Source organism: Dicentrarchus labrax, unplaced genomic scaffold, assembly GCF_905237075.1.
Source record: "Dicentrarchus labrax unplaced genomic scaffold, dlabrax2021, whole genome shotgun sequence".
NCBI classification, from domain to species: Eukaryota; Metazoa; Chordata; class Actinopteri; family Moronidae; genus Dicentrarchus; species Dicentrarchus labrax.
This window is the reverse complement of record NW_026136720.1, coordinates 31,154,249-31,170,697: the sequence shown is the minus strand read 5'-3', so window position 1 is coordinate 31,170,697 and position 16,449 is coordinate 31,154,249. Positions and strand designations below refer to the sequence as shown.

Genomic DNA, 16,449 nt, shown 5'->3' with positions numbered 1-16,449 from the left:
TATTTTTTGCCCATATCACCCACCCCTACCATTCACACATTTACAGTAGTTACTTTTTTCCATTTTGCCCCTTTAAGAAAGTGAGCAACCGATCTAAACATAGGGAATAGGCCATTTGGTTTTACCATTTCGGTCCAGAACAAAATATCTCGACATGTACTGCCATGGAGACTTTAAGGGGTCGCAGAAATATATGCTGATTTAACAATCACATATGCACTTTGGGGTCTATGAAACAACTTGTAAACGGCAAACGGCTGCCAATATGCACATCCAGCATACACAGAGCAACATAAGTACTTTGGAGACGGGTATCTTGCAACCTAACAAATGTAAATCCAACATTCCCTCAGATTTCACCTCTGTTTTAGTAAACTACCGAGAAAAATATTTGTCTCTTTAGCTGCTAAATGCTACACTGTGTTTATCTGCAGTTACAGTGACAGGAACAAAGTACTATTGTGCGTTGGCTGGAGAAAACACATGATGTAATAAGTAAATGACAATGGATTGTTTTTGATTCAATAATTTTATGTACTCCCTGAATACGATATAATATGGCATATCTAAATGTAATGTGAAAGAAGGTTCACAAAGCACTGTGCTTTGCATTACCATGACCTCTCAGTTAAGTCACACAGATACATGTGTATGTATAATGTTAACTCTGCTATTGTGCTTAGTTATTAGCTCATTAGTTCTAATTATATTTTCTCTGACAGTAGCATGCACACAGGAGACACTTGCCCCTTTGCACCTACGCATACACTCTTGTACGTACCATATCACACACACACACATACACACACACACACACTAACAATCACACCATTGTTCTACTTGATTCCCCCTGACTTTTCTTGCAGAGGTAAGCTATGCCCTCAAGCCATGTTGGAAAGGGTAGCTGGGTCCTATTAAATTAATAATGAAATATGTTGTACACAGTGCAGGGCAGGACACAACACACACCCTCTGTTCAGGTCTAGAACATCAAGAAACCTCTACAGGTGCTCTGTGATGTGTCAGTCCTTTTCCCTCTCGAGAATTTGGCTACACTGAGAAACCTTTCAAAGTACACGCTCTCATTCCTGCTGTCCTCCAGTGCCAAAAAACAAAATGCATTAACTAAAAGCATCAGTGAATATAAATTGATTTTTCCAACCAACATTCCTCTTTCTGTCAGATATCAACTCAAAATGGTTTCCCAAATGGGGCAACTTAAAGCTTTTCAAAACTTAAGGTGCGTCACAATGCATTTGTGGCCAAAAAAAGTGTAACACAAAATCATTTGCAGTCCTTTTAGGGTGCTTATTAGGAGGCTATGAGGGAGGTGGCATTTCACCCACGAGAGCATTAAGCATGTTATTGCCAAAGGGTGAAGTACTGCTCTTCAGACTAATAAAAAACCCATTCAGCTCAAGAAGGAGAGATGGGTGAAGTGCCTTTAGCAGCCCTGTTTGGAGGGCAGAAGAGAAAAAGACATTTGGGCCAGAATCTTAAAGCCAATTCATTTGTACTAAGTAATCAGTACATATACATTTTTGTGTACTCATTTTGTCAAAAGTGTAAGTACCAAATAGAAGACATATACGTTTCTGTGATAACACACCCTACATTTGAGATGTTAATGTTGAAGCTTTTATTCTTTTCAAGCTAATACCCCAACACACATCAACACACAGTGCCTGAGAGGAGCACAGCACATCCTTGTCATTGCTAAACGTATCCAGCTTCCCCATGTCTCATTCATACATAGTTCTATATACTACATAGTTCATAGTTTTATTCATTTATTTCTGACGTAATGTGAAGAGAATTTCAACAAATGAAAAAAATGCTTCTGAAATACATTACCTACCATAGCTTTAACTTTAAAGTTTTTTCTGCATAATACTATAAAATATTGGAGTTGGAGTTGACAGTTGGAACAGTTGTTTTTGCCATATTACTCAGAGACTGTGTCACTTACAGGCAAAATGTTTGTTTACGGTATGGTGGACATGTCTGCTCTTGTTCTGTTTTGTGAACAGACACCACATAATTATATGAAAATGAACCGGTGTGCCACTTTACAACTGTATCGCTGATGCGTAACAATAGACCTTTCTCACAGCAGCCATTTTGACATGAAAACACAGGTGTTACCAATGGTAGTAATAAGGCAACATTCCATTCAGGTCAAACAGATTCTCGGGGCTGCTATTCTGCATGTTGGCTCACTAGGAACGCCCTGATATGCTAAAATGAACCCCTGTGATTACTGTTTCATGTCAAAATGGCCGCCTTGAAAAATGTTGTTAGGTGTTAGTTAGTTGTTACAGTACTTAAATGCAGCAGTTACTTGTTTGTGTGCGAGCAAAAAACTACTTCACATTATTCCTCCTGACAGAGCAAGACACCTGAATAATGACTGGATGAAAATGTCATAGTCAGGTTTAAAATAATAGATCAAATTTACTTTTGGTTGAACAGGGCACACAAATGGCAGTCTCCTGCATTAAAGTCCTGTGTTTGACCCATCCATCCATCCAACTCAACCTCCCCTGTTGCTCGTTCTACTCTCACCTAACATCCTGAATGCTTCCTGGAAGAAACTACCATTAGCTGTTCCGTTGTTACAACCGTACCACAAATGCTGCCTCCGCTTTCTTGTTCAAAAGCTAAATGGTGTGCTCAAGCCAAGAACGCTTTGCCAAAAAACCATCAGGGGGTTATTCTGTAAAAATAGATTAGTATTTAGTTGTTGGTAAGGAGGAAAAGTTATTGGAAAAACACTTGCACAAAAGTCGATTTTTGCTGATATCTTGAAGATGACAGCTCTGCACACGATTATTTTTCAAAGGGACTAGGATGACGGGCATATTTGTGTTTGCATGATGAGGTCACAGATGCATGCGTACATTTAAAAAGGGTGTTACAAATGTGACAATTTTGACATTTTGATATTCTTTTGAAAAATATATGTAAATATCTATATATATAGCTGCACTATCATTATACACAGAAAGTGACAACAGTATTACATTTCCGTTCTTTAAGCGATCAGACCATTGTGAGAGAAAACAAATATTGCTAATTAGGGCTGTTTAATTTTTCAGGCAAGACATTTATATGCAGTTGTGAAAGTGAATGTAGAAATGACTTACTCATCTGGAGTCTCATACTGTAATTGTACATTTTATTTCTATGGCTTCAGCACTTTTTGTTTAGACACTTTCCACTTTTTCAACACCTGTGCTCTTGGGTCAGGAATTTTAGCATGCCTCTCTCTCATGAATATTTCATTCTCTCAGTTGATTCCCATCTTCCAGGGGACAAACAACAGACCACTGAATTCAAATTCTGCTGCCCCAAATCTGCCACACAATGAGAACAGGTGACAGGGAAGCTGTAAAGCATCATTCGCCATCCATGTTTCGAATCATAAGGAGCTAGAATGAGAACAGCCTCTTGATCTGTTTGCACGCTGTTATTCACAGTAATGAATAATAATTTAAACCTCCAGGTATGATTTGTGTTGTTTGCTAATGTTTTCTTTTACCTAACAGGCATATTTTCTACTCTGTTTTCCACCATGCATGGGAAAGGGCTGGTGCTGCACACGTCAGCTACTGTGCTATTTAAAAAAAACGCTTCCTTGGGCATGTTAGAAGATTTGTGTCCACCTCTGCAGAAGTAGAACGGCGTGGCTGCCAGAATGAGTTACTTGTAATGACAATGAAAATCCCTGTTATTGCGCATCGCATTTGTGGTCCATCCTTTTCCCCCGTGCTGCTGAAATGATTCTTTCAGCCCTCTGCAAATGGGTTTTGTTTGATAACCACATGCCATACTTTCCTGCAAAGCTCCATGAATAGAGTTCATTTGTCATTCAGTTTCTCCACAGCGTTACATCAGGTAGCTGTCAGAGAATCTGGCAGCACAGTGTTTAGTGACGGCTCTAGGAGAAAACTTCGAAATGAACAATATATAAAGTATTAAATTATGTTTCCTCAAAAAACAGTTTGTCCAAAGTGCGTCAACCTCTCTCCCTCTCTGTCCACAGAGACCCCTCAGAAGGACGGTGAAGACGCTGCCTCCTCGTCGGACTCAGCCTCAGACTCCGCCTCCTCTCTGTTCGACCACTGGGGTCACGACCTAGGCCCAGAGAGTCGAAGGGTTGCCCTCAAGAAGTTCCGTTACTATGGCTACAACGGTTACCTTAGCGACCGCATCTCTCTCACCCGGCCAATCCCAGATTTACGACCGGACGGGTCAGTCAGCTGATTGATGTGTGCACTGTTTATTGATTAACCGATCAAGATGCATGATGCTGGTATTTTTCTGTATGGATTCCAGCTCTAATGGAATTATGTTGTTTAAGCCTTGACTGTGTTAAAGTAACAAAGCCTCCGATTCTCTCCGTTTACCTCCCCAGGTGCAGAAACATGACTTATTCATCAGATCTTCCTCAGATCAGCGTCATCTTCATCTTTGTCAATGAAGCCTTGTCAGTGTTGCTGCGCTCTGTCCACACAGCCATCCAGAGGACTCCATCACACCTGCTCAAAGAGATCATACTGGTCGATGATCACAGCAACAGCCGTAAGAATCATAAAACTTCCTCAAAATTTCCCTTTTATTATATGTTTGTGCTCTGGTCTGGATGCAACCCAGTTCAGACAGGTGGACAGAGAGAGATAAAGACAGAGATGCACGGCAACAATATCAACTACAATAGTATAAATATGGCTAATGATGATGATGATGATGACAGGGATGATAATAGCCATAATAATGATGATAATAATAATAACAATAATCTTAGCAGTGGGCAACGAGCAGGACCACAGCAGCAGGCGCAATCACGATCCTCGATCACAACCACAGAGCTTACACTCATTTATACCTCCGTCCATCCACAAGGAGCAATCAATTAGAGGTGGGATTGAAAGGTGTATCCCCTTTAGATATCTCTCTTGGCAGCAATACTTTTTCTTGAAAGCAATTACCTCTTGGCCATTTGTTTTCTGAGGGAATTTCAGTCTTATCAATATATACAGTATTTGCCTATTAAGTGATTTTCTGCATCATTTTTTACTCCGTATTTTCAGGGTGTAGTGATTCATGCCTTTTCGAGGAAAACAAAACTACCATAGTAGCAGCATGATCTGCCCTTTGTGTTTTTGAAGGGTAGTTTGGTGACCAACTTGACAGTTTATTTGCACAAAGCGCAGGGGTAAACTGTGAGAAATGGGAGGTAATGTGTGGCGGAGTGTGGTTAATGGATGTGTGTGGGAGTTTTCACAACCAGCTATGTGTGACCGCCCTGATGTGGGTGTGATATGAATATTAGTGTCCCTTGTTACACGCAGACTGGCAGTACTTAGGAGTTGTTGTGATGTGTTATTTCAGCAGCTGCTGGTTCCACCCTTGAGAGTTGGATCGCTGGAAGCAAAGAGAGCTCAGAGTGACACAAAGCAAAGTTCAATACAACAATGTTCAGAAGTTGTAATGAAGCACACAAGATTATATAGCCAAGAACCAACAAGTTATGTAAAGCTTGAGATATGATACATCACTGTAATGTAATAAAGTTATTTTAACTCAAAATATTGTTGAAACATATTACATAAACATATTAAACATACTATGTAACACAAACTCAATTTGTAAGTTTAAAAAATTCTTGATGAAGCAGTTTTCACTAGTAATTTTGATTGACACTAACTTAGTTTAGCAAACACTCTGTCATGGCTCTGCTCCCCTCCTGCTCCTTTTGCTCCTCCTCCTTCCCTGTGTGTGTGTGTGTGTGTGTGTGTGTGTGTCTGATGAGGGTGCGGCCTCTATTCACCTCACCTGTGTGCTGTCTCACCTGCGCTCTATCAATTCATCAGCCTCAGCCTTCAAGAACCCCGGTCTTCCTCCCATTCATTCCCGGATTGTTCAGCCAACTTGGTGGTAACTTTCGTGGCTCCTCTCAGTGTTTAGCGTACTCTTACCGTACTCCCCCCGGTGTGTGTGTGTGTGTGTGTGTGTGTGTGTGTGTGTGTGTGTGTGGAATAAAGACCCTTAAACCGTCCATCTGGTCTGTGTGTCTGCTCCTGGGTTCAGTCAACTAGCCCTGACACACTACTGATTAAGTACTTTTTACTAGGTATTTCGTTTTCACAGTAAAAATAAAAATGAATGATTAAGAATTGATTTAATTAGCCACCTTCATTTACCGCCTGCTTTGTACATCCCGTCACTCAGGGACGTATGCAGACAATTTGAGGGGCTGTTGTTCTAACCTGCAAAAAGGGGCAAGTCTCCACTTGTCATGTGAGTCTTGAGTCTAACGCCAAATGGTATAATCAATGGGATGCATTGAATAAAAATCTCCACATATGCTTCTGAACCATGCTCAGCTTTAAACGTTTGCAATATTGCCTGCCTATATGTTAGCCAACTAGCCAGCTAGTTAGCTTATTACCTAGTTAAGACTGGTTCATGTGACAGCACTATATAAAACAATATTGTGTAACGTGATTCAAGCCTGTCACACTTTGGACGATATGGTGATTTAATTAGTTCTAACATTAGCAATTATATAGCACATATTTATGCAGCCAAAACAGCAAAAATACAACTCCAACCACAACAGCCTCCAGAGGGGCAGCTCAGCCAAAGACTGCTGTTGTTTGGCCAACTTTAGCTCACTGCTGTCACTGGTCTTTCTTCCAACACACCACTTTCCCACATTAAACTAGAAATGTTGAGTGGGACTTAGTTGCTCTGAATCCTGTAATAATTATGTTTGTGGAGCCATAGTGATAGCAGGTTTACTGCCGGGAGGTGTTTATGTATATCTGTACCGGGACTTCGAATATATGTGGTACAATTTAACTTATAATGAGCTTAAAATACTGTACTACTTAAAATACCACACTCTAGCAGTAGTGATTTCTAATCTCTTCTATTGATTTCTAATCTCTTTAAAATATTCATATAGCCTAGTTACTCGAGATTTTGTTCTGTTGTATTTACACCTTGTGGCATGCCCAACATTATCTTTGTATCGTCTTCTATCTTGGTTTTTGTCTTTTTATATAATATTTTATGTTCTTTTGTAGCAACTCAACATTGAGTTTATGGTATTATTCTCATATGATATCTGTATAATATGAAGTTACTGTAGGAAAAGTACTGTAGGAATGCCACAATGCCACCAGAATACATAGCTACAGGAAGATGGCATAGCCCACTGCTTTAAGATATTAAATCTTTTTATATATATTTTTACCTCACAGAATACAGCAGTAAGTGTTTAAAAAAAAAAAAAAAAAGAAACAGTGCAATTAAATTTATGGTAAAAAGTAAGCATGTGATCTTGGTTTGGCTGTATTTGGCTGATGCCTCTGCCATGTCCATAAATTATTGTTTAAAATTTAAACTTGAAGAACTAACCTGCTGCTTACAACACTGCAGACAAATAATAGATGAATAAAAAGACGATTTAATTCGCACCAGTTTGAGAGTTTTTCCTCACATTATAGGGCAAAGATCTATAGTTGAATAATTACAGTAAGTACTGACTCCTGTAGGTAAGCTACAGCGTAGACTGTCTATATTTTATATCCCACTTACTTTATATTCTGCTTTGGATGGTGCACAAAGATCAGGACGTGTGCAGGCATTAGCTGCATCACTGGTGTATGAAAACAGATTAAAACTTAATACAGCAGTCGCAGGCGAGGCACGGGTGCAACTTGTCTGTTAGAGGACCGGTGTTAATAATTGCATCACGTACTATGGAACATATTTCACTTCTGCCAAATCTATAATTACCATTATGAGAAATCTGTCCGCCACCACTGTCGCCCGCAGATTTTATGGGTCTTTCACTGCTCCTCTGTTCTTCAATAATACAGTATATCAGAGTTTAGTCATGGTAGCTGCGCAGGGTTGAATGCTGATTAGTAGAGCAGCCAGGGGGATAAATAGATTCAACATTTACCTCAAATCATTCCCTCCTAGTGCATTACAACTGCTTAAGTTAAGCATTCTCTAGGAAATGTGATTTAATGCTTTTGCTTTGCGGTGAATAACAACTGCGTGGTGGTAATTCATAATGAAGGTAATTGATGGAAGATAACTCTGAAAGTGAAAGTGCGTGATCATTACTATAGCTTATTGATTGTACATGGTGTAATTATGACAAATGAGGGTCAACTGAGGCTAGATGAAGGCAAAAGTGGCAATGCAGTCACACTCATTATGCGTTAAATTAGCACAGACATCAGGGGTTGTATTCATAAAACCTCAAAGTGCTGTTCAAAGATCACTGAGCCATGCAAACCTCCATTAATGTCACAATGACATTACTTTGAATTACTTCATCTCGCTGCTAGCCAAATCTCTATATCACAACTTATACCAATTCTACAGTTTATTCAAAATTAGGTCTGCAAGTAATAATTATTTCCACTATGATTTAATCTAACAAATATCTTTTTAATGAATGGATTAAATGTTGGGGCTGTACAATGTCAGACGATTGTGAAAAGAGCCAACCACAATTTATTCAGTATATTTTCAGACATACTTGCTTCGTGGCTCTTTGGTCCACGCTGAAGTATCTCAAACATATCTTGTGAATTGCCATGACATTTTGTAGACAATATATCCAATGACTTTTCCTCTAGTAGCCTACCATGGGGTTGGGTTTTTTTGCTGGTTTCTGGTGAAATGTGCGAGATGGGATGGATTGTAATAACTTTAGTGACTCCCTGACTTTTCATGGTGCCATCAGGTCACATTTTCTATTTGTCCAATACCTGCAAAAATAATGCTAACATACTAAACTGGGATTGTGAACATTGTAAACTTGATACCTGCAAAGCACATCTTACCATTGTCATTGTGAGTATGTTGCTGACAGTAGCATATAGCTCAAAGCACAGCAAAACAGGGTGCTTACAGGGTAAATAGTGTATAATAAACCTTTGCACATGCACGTCAGTGAACAGGAAAGATTAAATGTGAATTCACCCAGGATGGTGCAAAAGACGTGTCCATATGAGTAGAAAATGACGTGCGTGCACATCCCAAGGCTTTATGATTCTGATTCATAAACGAGACGAGAGGGGGGAAAAAGAAATCTGCTTTTGTGAAATAGCCCCCGGTCACTGTAGGAGAAGATGCATCAATCTACTTTCCACTGAGTCTTTCCTAACCATCTTCCTCTGTCAGTCTGAGCCCAGCAGTTCTTTTATGAAGTTTTTGTAATGGACAGAAGGCAAACAGTGCTCCTGCTGTTCAGACAGTCAGCTACATTTGAGTAAAAACATATTTCACAGCATGGACCAAACATCTGAAAATTAATTGGGAAACTGGAGGTGCGCTTGATTTAATGACTTGATTTTTTATGTTTGGAAGTAATCTCACATGTACGTGTAATACAATAAGGTGCTCTTCAAATACTCCCAACTCCAGTTTTAAATGAGCCCATCTTTCTTCCAGGTCAGCAGCAAACTGTGGCTCATTAAAGGAAAACAGAGAGACTAGTGAATCCAGGCTGAGGGTAATAATGAATAGAAAGGGGACGGCAGCCGCCGTAGCCTGCGGGCAGGATTACAACACAGAGAAATCACAACGAGGAAATGAAGATGTTCGCTGTTCCACTGTGTGCAGTCTGTGTGTGTCTGAACTGAATCCCTTTATGTGTGTCTGTCTGTCTACCTGAATGTGTTCAAGGCGTTTATGAAGTCACTAAGGAAGGAAGGAAGAAAGGAAGGAAACCATAATGCCGAATCTTACAACATAGTCCAAGACTGTGTATATGTGTACCTTATCTGTGTTGATAATCTGACAGTATACCAGTTATTTTTTAATATGAACCCTCTAGGCCTCTCACATCATCTGTTAGCATATGCTAACTGTGTCCGTAGTATAAAACAAACGTAACAAATCACTGTTTCTGCAGAAGATTTCACAAACCCTGGGCTGATAATTCTGAATATTATGGTTTTTTTCCCAGCCTTTTATTCCATTATACATATTTTTGGAAGTAGACTACATTTTAGTAATTTTAGTTTTCAGCAAGCAGCAGAGCTCTATGGCAGTGTTGGTCAGTCAGTCAGTTGTCTTTGGTCAGACCTTTTGGATGGATTGGTGACTTCCTCTATCATAAAAGTTGTCCAGTACTTTCGGTTTATAGGCTACCTACAGAACTACAGACATTACCACAAGCCTCAGTTGTACTTTGTGTTCAGTGTTAATTAGCTGCTACTAATGTATATAAACATTATAGGCCTACCTGCAAAATATTAGCATTGCCGTTGCACTGTAAGTGTGCTGTGAATATGCTAGCATTTAGCTCCAACATTGTGCATAAGTACGGCCTCACAGAGCTGCTAGTTCATATATTGTTGTCTTCCTTCTTCTTCTCTGTTATTCTTTTTCTAATGTTTTAAATTATTTTCTATATAAATTTCTGCTTACCTAAATCTCCTGTGTAGCCTAAATAAAGCTTGCCCTCTCCAGCTTTCCCTGTCTTCAATAATTCAATATTTTCAGTCGCACTTTATTTTAAAAAGAACGTCCATGTTTCTACAACCTGGGTTTTATCTTTGTTGATTTGTAGATCTATTATTCCTTTCCTGACCATCTTCATCGCTATAATGTGAGAGCACAGCTTTACAAAGGAGTGCAGGGGAGCAACCACTGGAGTGACTTTGAGTGATTTAAACAAGACCACACAATATGGCCTAAACTATGTGGACACCCAAGCATTATACTGATTGTTGAATACCTCATTCCAAAATCATGTGCATTCATCTGCTGCCGTAATAACCACTGTTCTGGTTTCAGGCTTTCCACCAGATTTGAAACCTGGCTCAAGGGATTTGCTCACTTTCATCCTCAAGAGCATTAGCGAGGTCAGCAACTGGTGTTGCACAGTTGCTGTTCATATTCATCCCAAATGTGTTGGGGTTGAGGATGGGGTTGAGGTCAGCACTCTGTGCAGGCCAGTCCAGTTCTCCGATATCAAACTTGGAAAACTTTATGCCTGGGGGTACTGTTATTCTGAGATAAGAAGGAGACCCCCAAAACGGCTGCCATAAAGTTGGAAGCACACTGTTCAAAATATCACTGGATGCTGTATTGCACTTTCACAATGTTGGGAGGCTTGCCAGAGACACGTTAAAGAGGACAGGAGATATCCTGACTTTTAGTTCTAAGTATGGGTCTAGCTCCAAAAACACTTCCTATAATCCAAATAGCATTTCTGTTAGTGCTTGGTAAATTCACATGTCTGTCAAATGCCTGGCCCCCGCAGTTTGAAACTAATCCTTTTTGTGAAACATCTGTAGTATCGATAAACTCCAAGATAATTCCAACAACATCATCAGGGTTATTTTCTCACACTAGACAGATCCTCCCAGAGTGTGTTAAGATTCCCCCTAAATTAAAAAAAAAAAGGACCAAGCCCCAGATCAAAAGTAAACAAAAATATGTAGACATGGTTGTCGACATACTTTGGGCAGAAAGAATATCTTGCATAGTATATCCATTGTAAACATTGGTTAGATCTTGCAGAGCTAAACTTTCTTGTTCAACCCGCACAGTCTGATCAGCACTGCATCCTTTCTGCTGCACTACTCCCTGCTGCTCAGCCTCCCCCTGCACTAACATTACTTGCATCTGGATTTATGTAAATTCAGCACTTTTGTCCTTTCAATATGGGCTTCTGTTCATTTAATTGTTGTGTATCCCACGCTCTGCCCAGGGGTTCATGAAATGTGAATGTGTATTATTGTTGCAACATATAGATAATACCTTTAATGAGCGTCAAAACCGAAATGAATTGGGTTTGTAAAAAAATGTTTTAGCCAGTTCGAAAGATGGTCAAAGCTTATGTTGTGAAAACAGGGAATTCTCCCTGGGCCAAATGTGTTAACAGTACTCAGAGTGCTTTTCCTGGGTGACATGGAGCTGAGGGGGTTTCTGTGGAGCTTTGTCGATAAGATCAATGCTGCAACAGGCTTCACTGAGTTTGCTTTAACATCCAAGTCTGTTTGTGTGTGTTTGTGTGTCGCTCACAGTGGAGCTGAAAGACCACCTACAGAGCTTCGTGGAGGAGACCAATGCTCAGCACGGCCCGGGGTTCGTCAAGGTGGTCCGCCATGCGAAGCAGGAAGGACTAATCAGGTCCAGAGTCAGCGGATGGAGGGCAGCCTCCGCTCCTGTCGTTGCTCTGTTCGATGCACACGTGGAGTTCAACACGGGATGGTGAGCAGCTCAATTCAGTTTACACTGTATACTGTAACTACAGCAGTGTAAAACTGCAAGTTAAAGCTACGTCAAACAGTTATATAGCCAGAAAAGGTCACCTCAGTAACCTTGTTATGTTCCCCTGGTGGCAGCCAAGGAGTCTAGCTTTCTTGATCCCTGAGGCTAAAGGATATTTTTATTATTGTCAGCAAATTCAGATACATGTTTTTCCTCTGTACCATAAATGCCTTAAATTACGCATACACAACCCTGCTGCTGTAGATGCTCATGATCCTATTGACACGATCCTAACCCTAAACCCTAAACCTAACTGTAAACCCTAACCCGTTTGATTCTCAAAATAAGAGTTTGATGGTATCAGTGCTTCAGGTATTAATCAGAGTTGGGAGGAGTATTGAGATTAACACATTGCTTTTGTTCTTTTCATTGGGTGAGTTGACAATAACAGAAACAGGGATATCAAACGCAATCACTGAAGGGGCCATCTTAAAAAGATAAAAATGAGTGAGTGATGGGGAGGGTAACCCTAGCAACGTCTCTCACAGATCCCATTTGTTCTGTTGTTTTGTAAACACCCTTACATTTTCCGCAGGAGAGCGGGTTGGTTTAGAATACTGAATGTTGCTAGGGATTGAGGTTGTGGACAATATGGAAGTGGACCAGTAGGCTATGGGATATACTAGAAAATCAAAATCATCTTTTGCAGGCTGGGAAAATTGTGGCGCGGGCCAGAAGAATCCTCCATCTTTTGAGTATCAAAAATACATCCCCTGTAGACTTAGCAGAGAACACCATTACGTCTCAAATTATTCCTGTAACAGAATACACTCTGTGTGTTCAGTTTGGTCCAAATTCTCTTTGTTCCTCCACAACCAACGGCACAGATCTCATTACAGCTTCAGGGAGGACCACATCAATGTCTAACCTAGCATGAATTGTATGGATGGGGTACATGATGAGCAGTATAAAAACTAAACAACAACATTGCTGCTTATTAAGCCTGTCACATAACACAAAGTAAAATTAAATTCTATCTCATTTAAAAATTAAAGTGTAACATTTGCATTTTCAATAATAATGGATAATTTAAAGGTCAAGTGTGTAAGGGAGGATCTATTGTCAGAAATGGAAATTTAATATTCATAAGTATGTTTTCATTAGTGTATAATCACCTGAAAAGTATAATTGTTGTGTTTTTGTTACGCTGGAATGAGACGTTTTTATTTAAGGAGGGTGCTGGTAACCTAGTATATAACACAGTAACCTTTAATAAAACTGCATGGAAACAGTTTAACCTTTGAATTTCTTTACTGCTTCAGCATAGAGCTAAGTATTAGTACTATGGAGGTTTTATTGGAGAAAAATGTTTTTCTGCACCAAAGTCCTCAACATACCTAAATATACCACTTCTGTGTTTCTTTATTGCCTCCTCTTAGCTCCAAGGCTCCACCAGAAGTAGTGTATTTCACGCTTTAATGTAGAAGCGTTGATTGGTGGGAACAAACTGAACAAATGGCTTGGAGGCAGAGAAGTGGCAAACAGGTAGAATGTATGACATCTTAATTAGGAGGCCATTGGATGATGTGCACTGCTACAAATGTGTATTTTACATAAAATCCTCCTTGCCTTGTGTAGCTGTAAATGGCTACTTGACACAGCCTGCTGTAAACACTGGGACAAAGAAAAGAGAAGGAAATTGAGGGAAAAATGAATGTAACCATTTATTCAGCAGCCACTTTATTTGAAAGGTTGCTGATTAAATCAGAAAAGAGGCATCATTTCACTGTCTGGGCATTTGTTTTTCCTCAAGACACATTAGTTTATTATGCAGTGAAGAATTTTAACACCGAATGGGACAGAACAGTCTGTTTATAAGCTGGTTTGTGAAGGGACAATTCAATTTTCCCCAGTCTTTTTGAGTACTATGGAGAACTGATGTAGCTGTAACCCATTTTCTCGTAAATTCATCATTCAAACAGGTGCAAACCTTCAGCTCCAGAGAGCCACAGAGGCAGCTGTGACATATTTATTAGTATTTTGGGTCACACAGTAAGTTGATTATGTGAGAGACTGGCAATAAAGTGATTTAATTCCAGGCTCCCTGGTGTATGAAAGAGAACTACAGGTGGTTGAGATAAGTTAAGTAGTTGAGGTTGTTGTTGTGGTCCAGTAAGGCCTAATTAGAAGCGCAGGTGGTCTTTCCTTGGTGCAACAACCTGCATCCTCAGTCACTGCCTCACAAAAACACCCCTAATCCAGATGTGAATGGATGCTCATTAAACCGAAATCTAGACTTGGTAAAATAAATATTTAGCCACTTTTAAAGCTGATCTCAACATCTTATTTTTTAAGATTTGACACTGAATATTGATGCTGCTACTTTCAAGGTTTCCTGGAAATTAGAACCTAATTATTTTTGATATCAGCTTAAAGGACCAGTTTATAGGATTTAGTGACATTTAGTGGTGAAGTTGCAGGTTGCAACCAGTTGAATACAGCTCAGCCTTCCAAACATGATAGAAAGGCTCTATCTAGAGCCAGTGTTTGGTTTATTCTGGATTACTACAAGGGGGTTCAACATGGTGATTCTTATATTCAGGTGATCATACACATAATAAAAACATATATATATATATATATATAATAAGAATAATATATTCATTTTTTGACAATAGATCCTTCTGAATGTTACACACTTATGACTCACATACCTCACTCTGGCAGATTGATGCTCCAGTGTTCTTCTGTCTCTCCCACTCTCTAAACCCACACATTTTAGCCGTTTTCAGACCTTTTAATGCAGAAATATAACATCTGATGGTCACCCACAATTCAAGGAACCATAGTTACAGCTCTTGTTTTACCAACAATTTATAAAGTATTTACATGATGAATATGTTTATTGTTATCATTAAAACACATTTCAACCTGTCATCTGATAGCCCAGCCCTCACTGATATTGTAAAAATGGTGCAGTCCGAGGTCTAGAAACACACAGGGCCTTTCTATGTGGAGTTTGCATGTTCTACCAGTGTCTGCATTGGTTTCCTCTGGGTGCTCCAGTTTCCCCCAACATCAAAACATGAATAATGCATACATCATTTCTCCAGTCAGTGCCCCTGATTAAGGCACTGGCTTGGATGTGGAGTTGGACCCTGGGCACTGTTCAGTGGATGCCCACTCTTTCTGGTCTATGGGTTAAACGCAGAGGAAAATTCCACTACGTTGTGTTGTGTCTGTGGACTGTATTGTAAACAATAAAGTTGATTCTATTCTATTGATAAAAATGAAAAAATACTGCCCTTATGATGCCATTATATTGCAACCTGCTGGAGGATTATGGCCAAGAGCTTATGTGAAATTGCCTGTGGTGTTATTAGAGCTAATGGGGGGTGGTGGTGCTGGAGCGGGTGTAGACGAGAGGCCCAATTTGGAAAATTGTTCATAATTCCAAATGGCTGGCCCAAGTAATTTCCACACATGTTGAAAAATATGCATTATGCTATTTAAAGAATTACAAATCATTAACAGGGTGGTTTAACAGTTGATTGAGCAGGTTTGTACAATACATCCAGGTCTCATCTGTTGTTTTTCTGCTCCATGGGTTTTTAGCCACTTTGCTTTAGAGCAGGCTCAGGTTTGCGTTTTGTTCAAATGTTCACAAAATGAAGCTGAGACAAAAACATCAAATGAACCTTATTAAAGTGTATAATTTCTACTGGCTTAGGAGTCACATATTTTCTAAAGGTCTTTTTTCTTTGTTTGTGGCACCATCATCATCATTGAAAATTACCCACAACATGGAATGTCAGTAACTTGCTGTGGGTTGTGTGTGTTTCAGTAGAGCTGCACAGCAACATCAATAATGTCAAGAACTGCTTCTTTCATCAGAACTGATGTTGAACAATGATGGGACAGGCTGCTCTCATGTTTGATGGATTTACTTTTTCGCTGTACTCTCAAGAGTAATTACTGTTCTGAATGACATTGGACAGTCCAATCTGCTGTAGAGTACAGTCCTGTACAGTCAGACAGATCTGAACTTAACATGTCAGTGACGACTACATTAGCTTGTCAATTGCTTTTCTTGTCAAATGTTTTTTTGTCATCAGAGAAATATGCCAGTTTAAGACGTTAGCTCCCCCGATTTTAGATTTCAGAAGGTGAGTATCTGTGTTGTCTCTGTGTGCC

General features: G+C 39.7%; 1 protein-coding gene across 2 annotated transcripts in view; it reads left to right on the top strand.

Moving 5' to 3' along the window:
- LOC127353436 (polypeptide N-acetylgalactosaminyltransferase 18-like) overlaps window positions 1–16,449 on the top strand; it is a 155,418-nt gene that overhangs the window by 76,221 nt on the left and 62,748 nt on the right. For both annotated transcript variants that reach the window (XM_051382682.1, XM_051382681.1), the window contains exons 2-4: window positions 4,046–4,253; window positions 4,418–4,584; window positions 12,069–12,255. In XM_051382682.1, the coding sequence (XP_051238642.1) occupies window positions 4,046–4,253; window positions 4,418–4,584; window positions 12,069–12,255 (562 nt within the window). The remainder of the gene's footprint in view (window positions 1–4,045; window positions 4,254–4,417; window positions 4,585–12,068; window positions 12,256–16,449) is intronic.